This window comes from Polypterus senegalus, chromosome 12 (assembly GCF_016835505.1).
Source record: "Polypterus senegalus isolate Bchr_013 chromosome 12, ASM1683550v1, whole genome shotgun sequence".
In the NCBI taxonomy this organism is placed as follows: domain Eukaryota; kingdom Metazoa; phylum Chordata; class Cladistia; order Polypteriformes; family Polypteridae; genus Polypterus; species Polypterus senegalus.
The window spans coordinates 154,176,423-154,196,848 of NC_053165.1; the positions used below are offsets into that span (position 1 = coordinate 154,176,423).

Sequence of the window (20,426 nt, forward strand, 5' to 3'; positions counted from 1 at the left end):
ATGCAGGCATATTGTCACAGGTATAAAAGGCGCCCCAGTAGCACTTATTGACACATTTCTGACTAATTCCTTGGCTGAATGGCCTCAGTGTTTGTGCATCTGAGAGAGAGGATGTGCACCCTTGTTCATAGAGGTGCTCAGGTTTGTCTTCATTCACTCCTTCCTACTTCCTGTGGGTCGAGAGTGCATCCAATAACTGCGCCTGCGTTTTTAATTAGTTTATTGATTTGGTGGGGCTCTCTTTAAGTGATGTTACTGGCCTAGCCCCACTACACTGGCCATCAGAGTTTTAGAATATATGAAGGGTATCAATATTCACATTAAAGGATTACAGTATGCCAAGCGGGATAAAAAAAAAAAAAAAAATCTGCTTTGCTCACAGTTCCCCATGGTTAAGCCTCCAGACCGGTCCAGTCTATAAAACAAACCCCCCACCCCAAACAAGTACTGTACTGGTAGCGATGCACCGCCTCCACGACCAATAGAGCTATTCTGAATTTAAATATTAAAGCAACAGCGAAAATGCCATGCGATTGACCAGTCTTTTTTTCTCGCTCGATTCCGAGGCTCTTCACGTATTAGAAAAACAGCATCAAGAAGTGGATGAACTGACACAAATATGAGATGCCAAGCGCACTTTTAGTGCATGAATTCCCTGTACCCTTTGTAAACCTGTACTTGTTGCCACGTGTTGGAATGCTGGAGTCATTCGACTGCGTATGCCAGCCCGTGGCACTCTTCTATAAAAAGGCTGTCAACACAATTTTTAGCATATCCGAGTTAACTTTATTAACAGATTAAACGCAGCAGAGTTAATCTTAAGAGTAGCTGCTCTGGAGAGGCGATCAAACGAATGCTGTCTCTTCCGCCGTAACCGAAGTAAGAGGGAAGTGCGGAACAGCTTTGGCGCCAAGCGCGCCCCCCACCAGCAAGCACATAAACAAACGCGCGCAAAGCAGACATAGGAGCCCGCGCTGAACGGAGCAACAAAATATTTAATGTAGGAAACCAACCCCAGCGAACGACCGCCCGGCTACCCAACTGAACCACCCTAAAAGCACCCAGTACAGGGCCAAATCACTATGTTGACCGAATGCGAGCGTCCCATTCGATATTAAGCACAGATAAGCAAAGCGAACAACCGTTTTCAATAGTTAGAAAAGAAATGTACCGCTTTCTGATGTCCTCGGGAAGAGACACGGAGGTCTTGGCCGGCATTTCACGTTTAAATCGAGGGGCTGATAGACTTCCAAGCTCACAACTGACAGTAGTAGTAACACCACAAAAAGAAAGGAAAAAAAATAATAAAAGCAAAACAACTGTCAGACTGAAAAGCCCGCGCCCGCAATCACCGCTGAAAGCTTAGCGCGCTGCCCGCGAGAATAAAAAAAAGGGGGGAGCTTCTTATAGATTCTATACGCCGACTGGGCGCACAGGCCGGCTTTTCGCGCGGAAATCTGAAGTAAGGCAACAGGGGGGTGTTGTGCTCATTCATGCGGACCAAATTAAATATTTTGTGGCTTTTAAAATTCGGTGCCGTATCTTAAAATCCACAAATTATTTTTTCAACAAAGATGCTGCGTCAGGCATGTTTTCTACCACTTAACTTTACAATTAATGACAAATTCAAAACAATTCACCCCCATACTTTTTGAATGGATTACTCTGGGCGCTTCCATTCCATAAAAATAGGGGAAATTGGTAACTTTTTAAAATTTCATCCAAATGAATACATTTGCTCGGCCGTTGTTTGTTTTTTTTGTGTGCAAATTATAAATATTTAGTTTTCTCTTTAAGTAGTGGTTAGGATGAGACATTATGCCAAATATACCTTAAATGTGCATGGTTGGAATGTACACCCCTCTTACGGGTTTCTACAGAGTAGCCAAGAGGTCGAAGGGGAGAGGTAGCTCTATTCTATACTAAATTGAAATCTTTACTGTGAGGCGAGTTAAGTTGGCAGTGCTGAACGTTGGCTCATCCCTGCTGTAATGCCTCCGTCTAGTTCGACTTTTTTTGGGCGTGTGTGCCAATTTTTCTGTTTTTCTGTTCTTTTTGATGTGAGATGTTAGATTGACACGAAACCATAAATCGGTCCGATGCGTGTGAAAGTATATTGTTACATTCGGACATTCTGTTTAAGGCGGCTTCTTGCCTTGAGAGCAAAATAAATTTTTCCTCTTGCCTGAAAGTAAGTGGGTCATTAAATGCTTTGTAGGATTTTCTTTATTGGTGGCATTTAACGTAAACATATCAACACTTCAGAAGGAGAACCTTTAATAGGTCACTAAATGCACATGCGTCGTGTTGGTTTCTTTTTGGTCTTATTAGTTATATCAAATGAGACAAAAAGACCATCCTGTGCAATAAGTGTTGAGTAATCGCTAAGAATATGTAGTTTCCCCCAAAATCTTGCAGAATTCTTACATTTGCATTTATTTGCGTAGCAGACCCTTTTATTCACGATTCAACATAACCGAGTTAGACGTCAGTTTGGGTGATTGCCTGGGAACAAGTGTTGCAGGACAAGACTACGAAAGTGATCATCACATGTAAAGAGCTCAGAACAAAATACAAACGAGTTACAATTCCTAGATTACATAAATAGCAGCAAATATTAGACAGAAATGTATCAAACAAGGGGGTCTTTAAACGCATCTTAAACACTTCAACGGAGTCATAATTTTGAACGGAGATGGAGCCACACATGAAAGGATTCTGAATCGAGATTTGATGCCACACACAGGTGGCATCAGCAGACCTGAGTGGTTGAGAAGGAGCATAGATTCTCACAAGCTTCTCCATACATATTGGTGCCGACTTAGTAGGTATTCTGTAGGCAAGCATAAGGGTTTGAACTTAAATTGTGCCACCTCGGGAAGTTAGTGTAGTGATCTGAAGAGTGTCGTGACATGTGCCCGTTTTAGCTGGTTGAACACCACTTCTGCACTTTGAATCATCTGCAGTGGTATGTTGATACTCATGCCAGTAGAGAGTTGCAAGAACAAAGTCTGGTTCAGGTGTTGGTGCTGTATATTCCGTCAGATATGGTTTGATCTTGCAGAGTCCGTCTGCCAGAGCAAGAGACTGTTGTGACATGGTCAATCAAGGGCTGCTGGTCCTTCCTGCCATCTTAGGGTAGATTGAAAGAAAAGGCAGCCGGAAGACTTAAGGGGAAATTAATGAAGGTGATTTTATGGAATTATAAGGTGTATTTGCAGGAAGATGATGAAGCTGAGGCTGAAATAATTGTACTTCTGAGTCTAGAATGGGTAATAAAATGTAGAGCAGAGGGTTGAGTGGCAAGTTGATTACCATTATTATCAGCATAGCTACAGAGACTTGGGTTTGAATCCTTACCTGGCCACTGTTCCTTGCATGTTCTCTACATGTACTGTGTCAGGCACACACACATGGGGAGCATCTTCAGGGCTTTCAGAACTGGAGAGGGTGGTGCGCTGCCCCTTCCCTTTTCTTCACTTTCAACCTCAGAACTGATGTCTTTAGACTGGACGACTAGTGACGTCACTTCTGTGGTCCAACCGGAAGTCACTCCCCTTACGTCCAGGCTCTTACTTAATTGACTATGAAGCTGGAAGTCAGCATTCATTCCAGCTTTAATAGGTTTGCCTATTAAATGGGGTTTATCCCGACTGGTACCACCAAACTTTGATGTGTACTGTGGTTATCTTTTACAACTGGATGTGTAAATTTCCCCAGGCACAGCAACTCGCAAGTCGTGTTTGTGTCTGTACATGAGCCTGCCCTGCAAATGGACCCTGACCAGGTTTGGTTTATGTCTTTGTAGTATTTTTACTGTGCCATAAAAAAAAATATTTGCCCCCTGTCTAATATTTGAAGGATTTCATAAGGAATGCTATCAAAAAATTAGCCAAAATACTAAATGCAGTAAACGTACCTCTGTGAAGAAATAGGGCAAAATTTGGGCAGTGGCTTCAATTTATATACTGTAAAAGAGGTGATATATTGCATCCGACCCGGCCACAGAGGCATGTGTAAAAATAAATAAACTTTTTATTTTCTTCACCTATGGGGCACGTCTTCCCTGTGAACCCCACAGGCACAACACAGTCCCAAAAGCACTCCCTTCTGGCACCACCACTCCTCCCATCAAGCTGCTTCTTCTTCTTCTTCTTCTTCTTCTTCTTCTTCTTCTTCTTCTTCTTCTTCTTCTTCTTCTTCTTCTTCTTCTTCTTCTTCTTCTTCTTCTTCTTCTTCTTCTTCTTCTTCTTCTTCTTCTTCTTCTTCTTCTTCTTCTTCTTCTTCTTCTTCTTCTTCTTCTTCTTCTTCTTCTTCTTCTTCTTCTCATGGATCTTGACTTTGCTGACAATGCTGTGATTTTTGTGAAGTCAATGGAGGCTCTGATCAGGACTCTCAAGAGACTGAGTGAGGACTCGAGTGTCTGGGCTGGCAAGTGTCCTGATAACAACCAACATCAGGCCTTTAACGACATCTTGGGCACGGCCATCAGCAGTATGTCTGTCAGCAGAGAGAGTGTCGACCTTGTCGAGAGGTTTACTTACCTCAGGAGTGACATTCATGTCTCTGGTGACTCTTACTATGAAGTCAGTAGACGGATTGGGAGAGCATGGGGGGGTCATGAGGTCACTGGAAAGGGATGTGTGGCGCTCTCAATATCTCAGCACAAGGATGAAGGTCCAAGTCTTTAGAGTCCTGGTGCTTCCTGTCTTGCTATATGGTTTAGAGACATGGAAGGCTATCCAGTGACCTGAGACGAAGAATGGACTCCTTCAGTGCTGTGTCTCATCAAAGAATCCTTGGGTACCGCTGGTTTGACTTTGTGTTGAATGAAGGAGCATCAGTTACGACACTACGGCCATGTGGTGCGATTCCCCATGGGTGATTTAGCTCACAGGAGCCTCATTGTTGAGGACACAAGCGGCTGGACCAGGACAAGGGGATGCCCACCTAACACCTGGCTACGACAGATAGAGGGTCGGACTGGACTGCATGTCTGCCTGACGGGTTGCCAACCAGGATCCCGAGCTCTTTCTTCATGTGGTGGTTGCAGCAACGCTCTGTACCAGTGCTTGTTCCCCAACCTGACCTGAAATTTCCTTTTGTTATTGAATAGTTTCAAAGCAATGCAAACAAATGTTTGCCAAACCTTTTTGCTTTAACTTAATATTTCAACAGTAAAGTTGGGGTGCTTTTAAAGATTCACGGATCTTGACTTTGCTGACGATGCTGTGATCTTCGCGGAGTCAATGGAGGCTCTGATCGGGGTGCTTGAGAGACTGAGTGACGAGTCTGAGTATCTGGGCTTGTGAGTGTCCTGATAAAAACCCAGGCCTTTAATGACCTCTTGGGCACGGCCATCAGCAGGGTGTCTGTCTGCGGAGTGTGTGTCAACCTCGTTTACTTACCTTGGCAGTGACATTCATGACTCTGGTGACTCTTCCTATGAAGTCAGTAGACGGATTAGGAGAGCATGGGGGAGTCATGAGGTCACTGGAAAGGGGTGTGTGGCGCTCCTGATATCTCAGTAAAAGGACGAAGGTCCAAGTCTTTAGAATCCTGCTGCTTCCTGTCTTGCTATATGGTTTAGAGACATGGAAGGCTATCCAGTGATCTGAGACGAAGACTGGACTCCTTTGGTACTGTGTCTCTCTGGAAAATCCTTGGGTACCGTTGGTTTGACTTTGTGTCGAATGAGCAGTTGCTCATGGAGTCCCGAATGAGGCACATTACCTACATTATGAGGGAGCGTCAGTTGCGGCACTACGGCCATATGGCATGTTTCCGGGCGTGTGATCCGGCTCGTAAGATCCTCATTGTTGGGGACCAGGCCAAGGGGTCACCCACGTAACACCTGGTTGCGGCAGATAGAGGGTCATTTCTTGAGGGTAGGACTGGACCACGTGTCTGCCTGGGGGATTGCCAACCGGGATCCCGAGTTGTTTCGCCATGTAGTGGGTGTGGCAATGCACTGTACCAGTGCATGCTCCCCAACTTGACTTGACTTGGGGTGTTTATTGCAGACGTTTTGTTGTCATTTCCAGTTACCCAGAGATCCTTCTAGTTTTTCTTTCTTTTCATGTTATGCAGCTCCACTCCCAGCCGCTTTGAAGGTAAAGTACATCAGTCGACGGTCTCAGGGGCCAAGACATATCATGGCAGCATCGGACACGAGGCAGAAACCGACCCCTGAAAGGCCGCCAACCTATCAAGGTGCAGACTCTTTGGTTCGTTCATATGGGGCCAATGAAAACTCAGCAGTTAACCTTACAAACATTTCATTGGAGGAAAACCCCATGTAGATATGGGGAAGAATGTACGAGCGCCACACACACAGCTTCCAGGTTAGAGTTTGAACCCAGGACTCAGGAGCAACAAGGCAGTGGTGTCTCCCAATGCACCGCCATGCAACTGGTGAAAGTTTTATTAGCTAAATCTAAGTTATTTTCTGAGAGGATTGTGATAAAACTATCCAAATGGACTTTTAAAGGAATGCTTTTAAAAGCAGAATTTTGTGTTTTGCTAACCAGAAGAACATTTTGGAAACGACTGTTTCTTTACTTTGCCTAATGTTTTCACTTCTCTGACTTATCCGCCTTTATTTTTTACAGGATGTGAAGGTGACCCCCTTGCTGCCATCTCCTACGGCTTTCTTGAGGGCTCTCTGTTTAGGATGTCATTATTCCTTCGGAGGGAATCGATTCACCGACATAAAAGTCTGGGGAGAGCAGGTACCAAGCGGTCATCTAAACAAGTGGTCTCCTCAGGGTCCGAGGCCTTCTTAGGAGAACTGATAACTCAAGGAATACCAAGGTGGGCCTTGTATGCAAAGGTTGGGCTGCTCCAGCCACAAAAGCAATTTCACAAATTTTGCAAGAAGTCGCCCAGGGATGGGAATTAAAACATCGCTGGTACAGAAACATGGATGCAGTGAACCAACCCTGAATGCAAGGCACATCTCTGCCAACACTTAGACCGGTCCAAGTTAGAATTCGTATTCAACCCAAATTCGCCTAAGGGGCAAGCTTCACCCAGACTGTGATCTGAAGTTGTGAGCCATTCTTCAAAGTTAAACTTCACCTTTATGCGAGGTTTCCTTTATTGGGTCTCCAAAGTATGCCAACGATAGCTGCCAGTTTTCAAGGTCATTTATTAATCCACCTCCTCAAGCCCACTGTTGTGCCCTCAGGCACAACGTGAAACTAGAACACTGTCCTTCTGTTGTAACTCAGTTTGGGTTTCCGGCCAACTCACTAGGCACAGACATGGGCAAATTTGATGGTCGGCTCATTGAAAATGTGCTGTACGCCTGAATGATTTAATTAATGAAAAGCCATTGTACCCTGTATACCTGCATGCCTTTGGTACGTCATCGAGTAAAGCAAAGCATGAATAGAGATTAAGTGTTGCTTATTCTACAAAGATGTTCTAAAATGGCCTGGACATATTTGTTGGGACCCAGGAAAAGATCATAAATAACTAGCGTAAGAGCCATCTGTTAGTTAGTTAGGTTAGGTTAGGTTAGGTTACAATGTATGCCTGCATATTAGGGCATTGTCAATGGGAGGTTCTATTATAACCCCCACAAGCTAAGTTTTAAATGGAATATTCTGATTATTTCACGCCATTCTGACTACAGACCAGTTTCTGCTTATGATCTGCCTTGCACTTGGTAACGCAAACCGTTTCAGACCTCAAGTGCAGAACGTGCTGAATGTACTAAGTGACACTGATATAAATAACACCACCTTTAAGTATAGAAAGTAAACGAAGTTTTAACACGAGAAGGCGAAGATTGTAATGAAACAGATAAGAAACTCTTTCTCTTTCTGGACTTTTATTCTGCGTGTGTAATCCATTTTTTTCATTTTTGTGATTTGTTCCCGTTTAAATTTTCACAAAATAATTGTTATTGGACGGCAAGATCTCTTTTGTTACGCGTTTGGACTCACGCAGGGCCTTACTTTGCCAACTCAGTAGCAGCTCAGTTTTGGGAACCTGGAAAAGACGCAGCTACGGTTGGGATTTGAGTGATTATTCAGACTTGGCAGTTTTCTTGAATTTGTATCACATGCCATCTCCAATCGTGCAGTCATTCAGCCCATTTAAGTGGAGAACAGTCATCCCTGTGCTGTTTTGGCATCATCAGGTGTCCCATACGGAACGTGGGCCAAAGAAAGCAAAGCAGAGAGTTGTCTGAGGGGAACCGAAAGAAAAGGATAGACAAGGACGTGAAAGGCAAAGGCTAGAAGACCACCTTCAAAGTAGCTTGCTGTTGAAAATATTGTTAAGAAGTTGAAGGTCCAGGTGACCGTACCCAACCTCCGTGGATGCGGCCACAGGAGGAAAATCAACCTAAGAATGGGCAGAAGCATAGCGAGAATGACAGATGAAAAGTCAAAGAGACACAAGCTGAACTCCCAGGTCGAGGTCCATCAGTGTCTGACCACACCATCCATCACTTTTTTGAGTGACAGTGGGCTCAATGGAAGACCCAGGAGGACTCCACATAAAAAAAGCAGACTGGAATTGGCTAAAATGCATACTGACAAACCACAGTGCTTCTGGGAGAATGTCCTTTTGGACAGAGGAGACAAAACTGTAGCTTATTAGCAAGTCACCTCAGCTCTGTGTCCACAGACGAATAGAGGAAGCGATCAAAGAAATGAACACCAGACCTGCTTTGGAACATGGAGGAGGCAAACTTATGTTTTGGGGCTGCTTTGCTGTGTCTGCCATGGGGGGCCTTGGAGTCTGTGCCAGGGAACAATGAAATCTCAAAGACTATCAAGACATTCTGGAGCATAACATACTGCCCGGTGTCATAAAGCTCCGTCTTAGTCACAGGTCATGGATCCTACAACAGGATAAGGAGCCAAAACACACAACTAAAAGCACCCAAGAACAGCAAAGAACAAAACATTACACTATTCTCAGGTGGTCTTCTATGAGCCCTGGTTTGAATCCAATCAAACATCTATGGAAAGAAGTGTACCATGCAGGCAAGAGAAGCGAAGACCCCCTTCATGCCTGGCAAAGCTGGAGCAGTTTGCTCAGGACAAGTGGGTCAAGCCACTTGGAAACGGGCACAGACGTCTCATAGAGAGCTCTGGGAATGACTTCTGTGCCGTGACTGCAAACTCTAAAGGTTGTACTACCTAATATTAGGTGAAGGCAGGGCCGTCTTAACGGCATTATAAGCCCCCCGGGCAAAGCAGTACACTGGGGCCCTACCTACACAGCCATTCAGCAAGTCACACCATACATAGATTAGCATGGGGACCCCGGGCAACTGCCCAGCGTGCCCATGTGTTAAGATGGCCCTGGATAAAGGGTCCCATCATTTGTGTCCATGCCATCTTTTGAATCAAAACTCAAAATCAAAGTCTGATTTTTGTTAAATATGGAGTAAACAATGATGGCTGCCAAAGACTTTTGTCTGTTTCAAGTTATTTCAGAGACAATTTTGGGGTCGTCTTTTTTCGCAGAGGGGTACCAACACATTTTGCCCACATCCATTTTCCTGAACATCCTGCAGTAGTTCATTTTGGTAAAAGTTCTTTGTTCCCATCATTTTATATGTCATGGCAAAGGTGAATGCTGCAATAAAGAAATATGTGGAAATTTGAGTAATAAAGAGAGAACCTCATCACTGCAACATCTGGTTTGCTCCAAGTCATCTCTTGTGCTTCGCTTTTGCTGACACGACAACACAGATGAAGACAAAATTGATGGATGACGCAAACCTCCAGTGCCCTCACTTCTCTTCCTTCCTGCCTTCAGCCCAGGTCCTGCACATCTAGGTCATCAGTATAAGATCATGGCTTAAAAGGAAAAGGAGAGCGGGACACAGACTTCATGAGGGGGGCAGAGCGTGTGGGCTTTCATAGAAAACCAGGACCCCCTGCTGTACACCTGGGCCCTAATGTTTGTACCCAGCCCCTGGAACGCTTTCTGGGCATCTTCTTTAGCATTCATGTTTTAGTGACATTGGGGATTCCAAATTGCCACGGTGTTTGTCTTGCTGTCCCTCTTCACAGAAAGCCGGAAACAAATTCTGGCAACTTTTCAAAGAATATGCTGTAAAAGAAAAAGGAAAGAAAGGAAAGGTTTGTAAAACTAACATTTGTATGCGATTTACCATTTATAAATTACAATCGTCTTGTAAATGTGCACACATTAATGTGTCACGTGCTCTGCCCGGCTGCCACCCTGATAAACAACTCTCTGTGGATTATGCTAATCAACCTCATACATATGCAACCACAATGCTGCAGCCCTTCATTGGCTGGTGGAGCAGACTCCGCCCACCTGCTGCATCCAGACACCTGCCACCCGCTCTGTATGGTGCGCACCGCGACTAAACACCAAGAGCACATGCACTGCATCATAAATAGTGGCTCTCCTCTGTGCTCTGAGTGTTTGGGAAAAGCAGCCACTATCACCTGACGCATGTAATGACAGATAAGTAAGGGCACAACTTTGCCACACCTCTGTATCTCTTCATATTGAGCTTGGACATAATACGTTGCATTTCTGCAACCGTTAGACACCAAAGAGAACGTCCGGCTAACTTTTGAACCTGAATGCCTGATGCCCTGAATGGACACAAAAGTGAGCAGACAGAAGGACAAGGAAAGGTTCATGAGATAAGGGGCCACCCTTTTGGATTAGAACTGAATGACTTCAGTTTAAAACAAACATCAGATCCCCAACTCCTTCCACCCGATCGTGGAGAGGGAATATAAAAAGGCAAAGTCTCTTAATGGCCCAGAAACTTCAGACGAGGCTGTGGGGTACCATCTAGACCAGGGGTCCGTAATCACGGTCCTGGAGGGCCACAGTGGCTGCAGGTTTTTGCTCCAACCCAACTGCTTAATAAGAAGCCCTTATTGCTCAAGTGACACTTTTGCTTCACTTTAGTCGTCTCGCTTGTTAAGATTTTTAACCCTTATTGCTTTTTTTACTCTTAAATGGCTGCTGTATTCTTGGTTTTTAATTGCTCCTAATTAGCAATAACAGACAAATAACAAAAGAGACCAGCATTTCTCCATTTAGCTTCGTTCCATTTACACCCGTGTGTATTTATCATGCACTATTGGGTTTAATTAAATACTTGGAAGGAAAGTGAAGAGAAAAATATGAAGGACTGAGTATTACTCCTCCATTTTAGCCTTCAAATCATTTGGATGATCTCCTTAGAAATGGGAAGAAAATCTAGGATATGAGAATGAGCTGACACAGCAGAGTTAAAGCACTAACAAGCCATGAAATGAAATTATTGGCAAGAATTGCTTTCTAATTAAGCAACCGGGTTAGAAGAAAAACCTGCAGCCACTGCGGCCCCCTAGGACTGTGACTGAGGACCCCTGATCTAGACCAGTGGTCTCAAACTCTGGTCCTGGAGGGCCGCAGCGACTGCAAGTTTTCATTCTAACCCTTTTCTTAATTGGTGACCTGTTTTTTGCTTCTAATTAACTCCTTTTCCTTTCGTTTTAATTGACTTTTTTTAAAGATTTGTTCCCCTGAATTTCTTCATCATTCCTCTAAATTGCTTTCCTTAAACAGAAATAAAATGTGAAGTGAGTGAGCCAACATAAGACAGTCTAAGTCAGGGCCTTCAACTCCAACCAATTTCAGTCCAATCAGTTGCTTAATCAGGCGTCGAGTGTTGCTGTTAATTAAACTTGTTCTTTAATTCCGTGGTTTGTTGCTGCTCTCATTGTACATTAGCAGACATTTCTGAAATTGTTGATTTTCTCTTTTCTAAGATTACTGATAAAATGTTTTGGGAGTCCTGAGCAGATCAGCTTTACCCCCTGATCGCTTCGCTCGCCATCCCTCCCGGTCTGTGCTTCGCTCCAGCCACTTCGCGTCTCTGCCACTTGCGTATGTGGATTTCACTTTCACCAAATAACAAATCCTTTAATTCTCGCAGATACGCCTCTTCATTGGGAAGAAACACTATTTTTCCCAGATGGCAACACGAATTAGATGATCTACAAGTCTCTGACTTATAATTTAAATCTGAATCTCTTTTCGCTATTCCGTTATTTCACCGAGTAATAATTTCCATTTGTTTGTGCTAATGTGATCTTTACTATCATTTTTTTGACACTTTCGAAGTTTTGTACTTCCATTATCTCTAACCTGCTCTGCATGTGTATTGCGCCAACGTTTTTGAATTCTTTACGATGTCCTACTTTGTCTTCTACTCTTTGTCTTTTATTTCCGGCCTCGGGCATGGTTAAATCTCTTGGCACAAAGCCTCGTCTCGTAGGACATGAAAGTATCTCTCTGAAAAAGTCTCGTCTTGTCCCAGGATTTTTTTATTATAATAGAGAGATATTGTATGATGAACATAGTTTGCTGGTCATGATTTTGTATCTCATTATTGTTTGGCACCTAATGAACTCTTTCAGGGCTTATGTTGACTTTTGTTGAAAGGAGGAGTTGACGATACTCAGTAATCGACTGTAAACTGTGACAAAACCAACCGTTACGTGTTAGTTGGACTCTCGTTCCTAGAAGGAAAGTTAGATTTGTTGGTTTGACCAAGACTCCCTGCACTCTCATGAGTAACAAGGTGCACACAATGGCAAAAATGGCCCCGACATCTGGCGAGAGATCAAAAAAAAAATGCGTAAGGCAATATACTCCGTGGACGGCGTCTTGTATGTTATCTCTGAACTGGACTATGATTGTCGGACTCATTTTTGATACAAGTGATCGAAAACAAATGTGAGGTTCCAGCTTCAGCTGACTGGTTCCCAGCTAGTCGTGGTACTAACAATGTTCGCCAGGGAGGATTGCCACGTAACAATGATAAGAGGTAGAAACCAGATTGTAATGCACTGCGACCATGACTGATGCTGCTGTCCCAGTCACACGAAGACAGCCTGGCAGAAAGCCCGCCACACATTCTTGGCAAACTGGCAGCCACAGCATGCAGCAACAGATGTTTACGTTGATTTCTGAGTGAAACTGTTGTTTTTTGGAAAAAAATATTCAGCCCTCAAAGAGTTAAAGAAAAATGAACAATTAAGGGGTCTGAGTCTTCAAGTGCAAGTCAAATAAAATAAATGAAAAGAAGTTAATTAGCAGCAAAAACAGGTCACTCATTAAGAAGATGGTTAGAATGAAAACCTGCAGCCACTGCAGCCCTCCAGGACCGGAGTTTGAGACCACTGTTCTAGATGTTCTCCATTCTGACCAGCACTCCTCATCACAGTGCTACTTGCTGATGTCCCCATCAGCTTATTAAGCACTCAGTAGGTTGATGTGTTCGGCTTTTAAAATTTGTAATAGTGCAGGGAATGGGGAATGTCAGAAATGTAAAGGAACTTACTGGCCACAGGTCACCCAGACGCATAGGCATCCTAGACTGCTGGCGATGGAGACACCCAGGATCCAGGGATTTGCTTTGTTCAGTTCTGTGGAGAAACAGGGAGCCACGTGAACACAGCAGTTAAATGTAACAGACATTTTATTCTTTTCAAGGATGTCCTTCCCCACTAAAGATCTTTCCTCATCTCAAAATGTAGTTTGATTATTGAGGAAAATTCATCAGGAAACCTGCAGGGTTCCAATATAAGGATCTCATGTCAAGATGGAATGACAGTCCAAGATCCTCACAGATCAGCTGTCTATCCGTTCATTTTCAAACCTGCTCAGTCCTGATTACCCAGCTGTCGGTCCATTTCCTGAGCCAGGCTGCAGGATGTTGGTGCCAATTCTGGCCACATTGGGCGCAAGGCAGACCAGAGACTGAACAGCAATCCCAGCATGCACCTGCACTCATTCAAAGGGAAGCCATTGGGGAGGACAATTAACTTGAAGGAATCCTGGAACCACAAAAGGTCATTTTCTTATATGTTACTTAACCCATAGCAATGGCAGGGAAAATAAATTTAATTTCATTGCTTTGTGGAAATCAGAGAGTGACAAACAATAGGCGTCTGTGTAGGCCAGAGCTGGATAACAGGAAATGACATCATAACATCCATGACTAAATCTCATGCTACTCGTGTCACATAATCCACGTGTCCAATCACCCAAGTCACCGGCACACAACGTGCAAAACACCAGGGATTTATTGCTGAAATATTGCTAGATAAATAATTGTGAAAAATATTAGTAGAGCACAAACAGGATGGCAGGTTTCAAATGAGGACCCGCCTCTCCCCTTCATTCATTGGTCAGGAGGCCTGTCTTCAATTTAAAACTGTGACATGCAGCTGATTGTTCTTCATTTGGTGTGGCAGATTTCACAGTGAGCACTGCTACAGACGTATTTCATATGAAAATCTTATACACGCAATTGGTCAAATATTTGGCCACATCCGAACATTTCCTCGTTTCAGATAAAACTTTTTTTTAAGTCAAGTATTTGACTTAAAAATACAGCCAAGGCATTCCTAGTGTCTGCAATGGCTGTTACTGCTTCAAATGACTGATTTTTGTTTGCGTGCCCCCTTCCCCAAACCCCACCATAACCTGTCATCTATGGGGAAGGAATGAAAGCTTTAGATTCGTCAAAAATTTCGATCTCCGTTTTTCGATGGATCTCGATTTTTTAGGGTCCCCCGATACCGAAACATTGACATCTCGATGAAGTGTGCGTCTGTCTGTCTGTGTGTCATAGTCTCTTGAGGACAGTCTAGAGCTAAAACTCGAAGCGTGATGCCTGTTATGAGAGGACGATGTGCTGATTAGTTTTTGAGTCAAATCAGGCAAGAGAAAGAGGCACTCTAGATCTAGAGGTACCCTCAAATACCGTAATTCTGCCATTGATTATGAATTCTTCTTGTCAATTGCTATTGTAATGACCTATTTTATGATCAGAAAGATCAGCATCAGAGCACTAAATAATTGCTGAAATGTTATAGAATAGTTTGGCTAGAGCGCAAAGCCGACTGACGCTCATATCCAAATTTTTAATTTATTATTCACATAGGATAGCAAAGGGCGGCATGGTGGCGCTGCTGCCTCGCAGTTAGGAGACCCGGGTTCGCTTCCCAGGTCCTCCCTGCGTGGAGTTTGCATGTTCTCCCCGTATCTGCGTGGGTTTCCTCCGGGTGCTCCGGTTTCCTCCCACAATCCAAAGACATGCAGGTTAGGTGGACTGGCGATTCTAAATTGGCCCTAGTGTGTGCTTGGTGTGTGGGTGTGTTTGTGTGTGTCCTGCAGTGGGTTGGCACCCTGCCCAGGATTGGTTCCTGCCTTGTGCCCTGGGATTGGCTCCAGCAGGCCCCCATGACCCTGTATTTGGATTCAGCGGGTTGGAAAATGGATGGATAGCAAAGCTCCGTTTTCAGCAGCCATTTCCTTCAGTGTCCTAGTGTTCAACTCCCTTAGCGTATCCTTAGTCATTTTAAGTGCTAATTGGTTATTAGAGAAACCTGCGTATAACTGCATTAGCACCACTGAAACCTGTCGTTCCGTTTGTTCATTTGGGTTGGAAGGTCCTGGCACTCCTAAAGTTCAGTTCTGGGTTCAGAATTGGCCAAAATAATAATAATAAATATCTATTGTTTTTTTTTGTGTGTGTGTGGATTGAAGGTTTTTTTATCAGTTCTATCAAAAATGGGAACATTTCTGGGTGCATCCAGGTTTTTGGTTGGCAGTATAACTGGCATGTACCCTCCCTCCCATTGAAGAATTTCTTCAAAAATAAATATTGTTTGAGGTTTCACCAAACAACACCATTCCAGCAAGTTCTAGTCATGAGAATTTTCCCCTTACTTCTAGCCCATCGCTGGCTCAGACTCAGAGGAGGTTGTGGCTCCTTGATATCTTCAACCTTCCCAAAAGGTGAGTTTCCTTTACTGTCAGAATCCGAGTATTGCAAGTTAGCACCTGCACGGGTTAAAGGGGGTTAATACACCTGCATAAGTGAGACACACTGCAGTAAAGCAAATAAAACAAGGAGAACAATGGAAAACATCAAAGGCCAGTTGTCAGTGCAGAAGACCAGTGCCAGCACACACTTGGCAGGGAGCCTCCAAAGGGTAATCCTGGTCTGGCTTTCTTCTCAACGACACTGGGCTGCTCTTCTTTTTCTGATGATTAAAGGGAGAAAGAAAAAAAATCAGAATACTTAAAATCAAATAGTAAGGCCTCTTCACTGAAAAGAAACTGTGACAAAAACAAAGACTTGTAAGAGCTAAAAAGAGTTATGGATGGGAAGGACAGAAAAGAAAACACAAGCGTCCACACGTGGCAAAAAGGTCCTAGCATTACAGACAGCAGACAAATCCAGAGAGGCTCCAGGAGAGCCACAGTGTAAGTGGATGTTTTCTGTCCATCCCTCCATCCATCCATCATTCCAGTTCAGGGTCATGGGGAGCCTGTGATTATTCTGGCAGCAATTAACACATGGCTGGGGTGCCAGTCAGCCTACTGTCCTGGGTAAGTACACTCATGATTGTCATGCCTCTCACCCCAAATATTTACACCCCTCGCCTCACCTTTTGATGCTGATTGTTCATTTGATTACATTTAGTTTTGGCAGATTAATGTGTGGCCTTCGAAACGCAGATGCACTTTGGAGAAGCCGATAAATGAAATGCAAAATGTCTTTCTTTGCTCTTATATACAGTGCATCCGGAAAGTATTCACAGCACATCACTGTTTCCACATTTTGTTATGTTACATCCATCCATCCATTTTCTAACCCGCTGAATCCGAATACAGGGTCATGGGGGTCTGCTGGAGCCAATCCTAGCCAACACAGGGCACAAGGCAGGAACCAATCCCGGGCAGGGTGCCAACCCACCACAGTTGTTATGTTACAGCCTTATTCCAAAATGGATGAAATTCATTTTTTTCCTCAGAATTCTACACACAACACCCCATAATGACAACATGAAAAACGTTTACTTGAGGTTTTTGCAAATTTATTAAAAATAAAAAAAATTGAGAAAGCACATGTTACATAAGTATTCACAGCCTTTGCCATTAAGCTCAAAATTGAGCTGAGGTGCATCCTGTTTCTCCTGATCATCCTTGAGATGTTTCTGCAGCTTCATTGGAGTCCACCTGTGGTCAATTCAGTTGATTGGACATGATTTGGAAAGGCACACACCTGTCGATAGAAGGTCCCACAGTTGACAGTTCATGTCAGAGCACAAACCAAGCATGAAGTCAAAGGAATTGTCAGTAGACCTCTGAGACAGGATTGTCTCGAGGCACAAATCTGGGGAAGGTTACAGAAAAATGTCTGCTGTTTTGAAGGTCCCAATGAGCACAGTGGCCTCCATCATCCGTAAGTGGAAGAAGTTTGAAACCACCAGGACTCTTCCTAGAGCTGGCCGGCCATCAAAACTGAGCGATCGGAAAAGAAGGGCCTTAGTCAGGGAGGTGACCAAGAACCCGATGGTCACTCTGTCAGAGCTCCAGAGGTCCTCTGTGGAGAGAGGAGAACCTTCCAGAAGGACAACCATCTCTGTAGCAATCCACCAATCAGGCCTGTATGGTAGAGTGGCCAGACGGAAGCCACTCCTTAGTAAAAGGCACATGGCAGCCCACCTGGAGTTTGCCAAAAGGCACCTGAAGGACTCTCTGAAACAAAATTCTCTGGTCTGATGTGACAAAGATTGAACTCTTTGATGTGAATGCCAGGTGTCACGTTTGGAGGAAACCAGGCACCGCTCATCACCAGGCCAATACCATCCCTACAGTGAAGCATGGTGGTGACAGCATCATGCTGTGGGGATGTTTTTCAGCGGCAGGAACTGGGAGACTAGTCAGGATAAATTGAAAGATGACTGCAGCAATGTACAGAGACATCCTGGATGAAAACCTGCTCCAGAGTGCTCTTGACCTCAGACTGGGGCGACAGTTCATCTTTCAGCAGGACAACCACCCTAAGCACACAGCCAAGATATCAAAGGAGTGGCTTCAGGACAACTCTGTGAATATCCTTGAGTGGCCCAGCCAGGGCCCAGACTTGAATGTGATTGAACATCTCTGGAGAGATCTTAAAATGGCTGTGCACCGACGTTTCCCATCCAACCTGATGGAGCCTGAGAGGTGCTGCAAAGAGGAATGGGCAAAACTGGCCAAAGATAGGTGTGCCAAGCTTGTGGCATCAAATTCAAAAAGACTTGAGGCTGGAATTGCTGCCAAAGGTGCATCGACAAAGTATTGAGCAAAGGCTGTGAATACTTATGGACATGTGCTTTCTCAGTTTTTATATTTTTAATAAATTAGCAAAAACCTCCGGAAAACTTTTATCACGTTGTCAAAAAATAAATAAAGCTGTAACATAGCAAAATGTGGAAAAAGTGATGCACTGTGAATACTTTCCAGAAGCACTGTAGATAGATAGATAGATAGATAGATAGATAGATAGATAGATAGATAGATAGATAGATAGATAGATATGAAAGGCACTATATAATAGATAGATAGATAAAAGGCTTAATATAAATGATAAATAGATATATATAGAGAGAGAGATATGAAAGGCACTATATAACTGATAGATAGATAGATAGATAGATAGATAGATAGATAGATAGATAGATAGATAGATAGATTTTCTTTAAATAAATACATAAATACACACACACACACTCTATGGTCTGAATCCTCACTAGAATGACTAACAAGGAAGAAAAATGTAAAAAGAAAGACAAGAAATCTTCAGACTTAGCAGTCGCAGTCCCCGTGAGGCGCTATACTGGAGTATGGCTGTTGGTGTAATGGATCCCCGTAGCGTTTCTTGACACACACTCTCGCAGTGTTGTTGTGTCAGAGCGAAGAGGTGCAGCACTGTTCATAATGGCACTCAGTTGTGTCCCTCTCTACTACCTTCAGGGGGTCCAGAGTCTTGCTTTACTCTTAGATAGATTTTCTTTTGTTTCTTTTTACACATATCCATCCATCAACAAACTGTCTCACTCAAGTTTAGGGTCCTACACATAAAAGAGGATCATAAGCTGACCCTTACGGTGCCCTCTGGCATCCTTGCTGGCCCTCTTGGGGAGTGGGCTGACTTTTATCGGCTGAAGAGAAATCCTGCGTCTGCTTTCTGACATTGGCTGTGACTGCTTGGAACCTGGCAAGACAAAGGAAGGAACGGTAAGCCTTAGTTACACCCGATGACCCAAAAACCTACAAAGAGAACTGGGATGGGGGGGACGCCATCACTTTAAAAACACTCTGGGGCAGACAGGGATCCCACTTTTGCTTTCTTCCTAGTGAAGGTGGGTCTGGTCTGTCTGTGCTGCCTGTGGAATAGTGGGTCCGCAGCTCAGAAAAGGGGGCTGTTTTAATAAAATAAATAATTAATTGTCCATCTCAATCTCCAAGCAGCTATGGGGTGGTTGGTGGAATAATTGAGTTGAGACGCTCCTACACACGAGGGTCTGGGTCATTTACTTCATTAGCTTCCTGTGCAGTGAGTGAGGCAACTAAGAAAGAGGGGGCACATGATAAGGGGAAAAAGGGATTGAGATAAATGAAAGGAAAAAACAAACGAAAGGAGGGAGAGAGAAGGCAGGAGTGACTCAGGAGTCGGGGCGAGTGGACAAGACAAGAGTGAAGTCAGACAGACTGGAGGAAGTCCCTCGAGGGAGTGTGTGGCCAACATTCAGGGGCTGATGGTCACTACAAGCTGCTGTGACGCAAGTGCTGGCTGCTTGGAGCGACTCGCTTTGCTGGAGAGAGGCAGCGTGGCTCGTGACGGTGCGAGTTGGCCTAACGCTACCAGATCCCTCCAGGGGCCTCTTGAACCCAAAACTGGGATAAGCTTGGCAGATGAGGACAAATACACACCAAGCAAGGGGATGGTGAAAAAGCGCTTAAGTGCAGTTCCATAAAACAAGGTGTCCAAAAAGTGCAATGCTCAAAATGTCAATAAATAAACAATCCAATAAAATAAAGTGGATGTGGAGGTTTAAAATTCAATAAATAAATCCATTAAAATGAGCTTAAAAAATGTGCAGGAAGCATGAGCCGTGATGCCCTCCTCTAAAAATGGACATCTCCTTAGCTTAATGGGTCCTTACAGCCACGGAGACACCAAGCCAGCAGTTCAGCCCACCTTCAACGCCAGTCCTAGGCTCGGGCCCCTTTAACCATCTCGGGCTGCCAGGAGGGCACCAACCCTGAACCTCCGACTCCCACTACCAGACTTGTGCCCCTGTGGTCCATGGCACCACCCGCAGGACTCCTCTCTCGGCCCCTCACTCCACTCTCTCCGGTGATTCACTACCACTGAGCGGCGCTTTGGCCACTCCAGTCCCCGAGTGCCAGTTCACCTAACATGCACATCTTTGGACTGTGGGAGGAAACTGGAGCTCCTGGAGGAAACCCACGGAAACACAGGGAGAACATGCAAACTCCATGCAGGGAGGACCTGGGACACAACCTGTAACGGTGCCCTTACTGCAAGGTAGCAAAGCAACCTCTGTGCCCTA

General features: G+C 44.3%; 2 protein-coding genes across 6 annotated transcripts in view; both read right to left on the reverse strand.

The window, feature by feature from the left end:
- Positions 1-1,423, reverse strand: part of dnmt1 (DNA (cytosine-5-)-methyltransferase 1) — a 55,942-nt gene extending 54,519 nt beyond the window's left edge. Inside the window, exon 1 of one of the 2 annotated variants that reach the window (XM_039770364.1) lies at positions 1,172-1,423. In XM_039770364.1, the coding sequence (XP_039626298.1) occupies positions 1,172-1,218 (47 nt within the window). In that variant the 5' untranslated portion in view covers positions 1,219-1,423. The remainder of the gene's footprint in view (positions 1-1,171) is intronic. The other variant, XM_039770365.1, reaches the window with a different exon arrangement.
- Positions 1,424-7,011: 5,588 nt separating this feature from the next.
- The window catches only part of s1pr2 (sphingosine-1-phosphate receptor 2), a 246,929-nt gene continuing 233,514 nt past the window's right edge, over positions 7,012-20,426 (reverse strand). Inside the window, exons 9-13 of one of the 4 annotated variants that reach the window (XM_039770367.1) lie at positions 18,950-19,063; positions 15,990-16,061; positions 15,745-15,858; positions 13,349-13,433; positions 7,012-10,080 (exon numbers count right to left, since the gene is read on the reverse strand). In XM_039770367.1, the coding sequence (XP_039626301.1) occupies positions 10,035-10,080; positions 13,349-13,433; positions 15,745-15,858; positions 15,990-16,061; positions 18,950-19,063 (431 nt within the window). In that variant the 3' untranslated portion in view covers positions 7,012-10,034. The remainder of the gene's footprint in view (positions 10,081-13,348; positions 13,434-15,744; positions 15,859-15,989; positions 16,062-18,949; positions 19,064-20,426) is intronic. The other 3 variants (XM_039770366.1, XM_039770369.1, XM_039770372.1) reach the window with 3 other exon arrangements.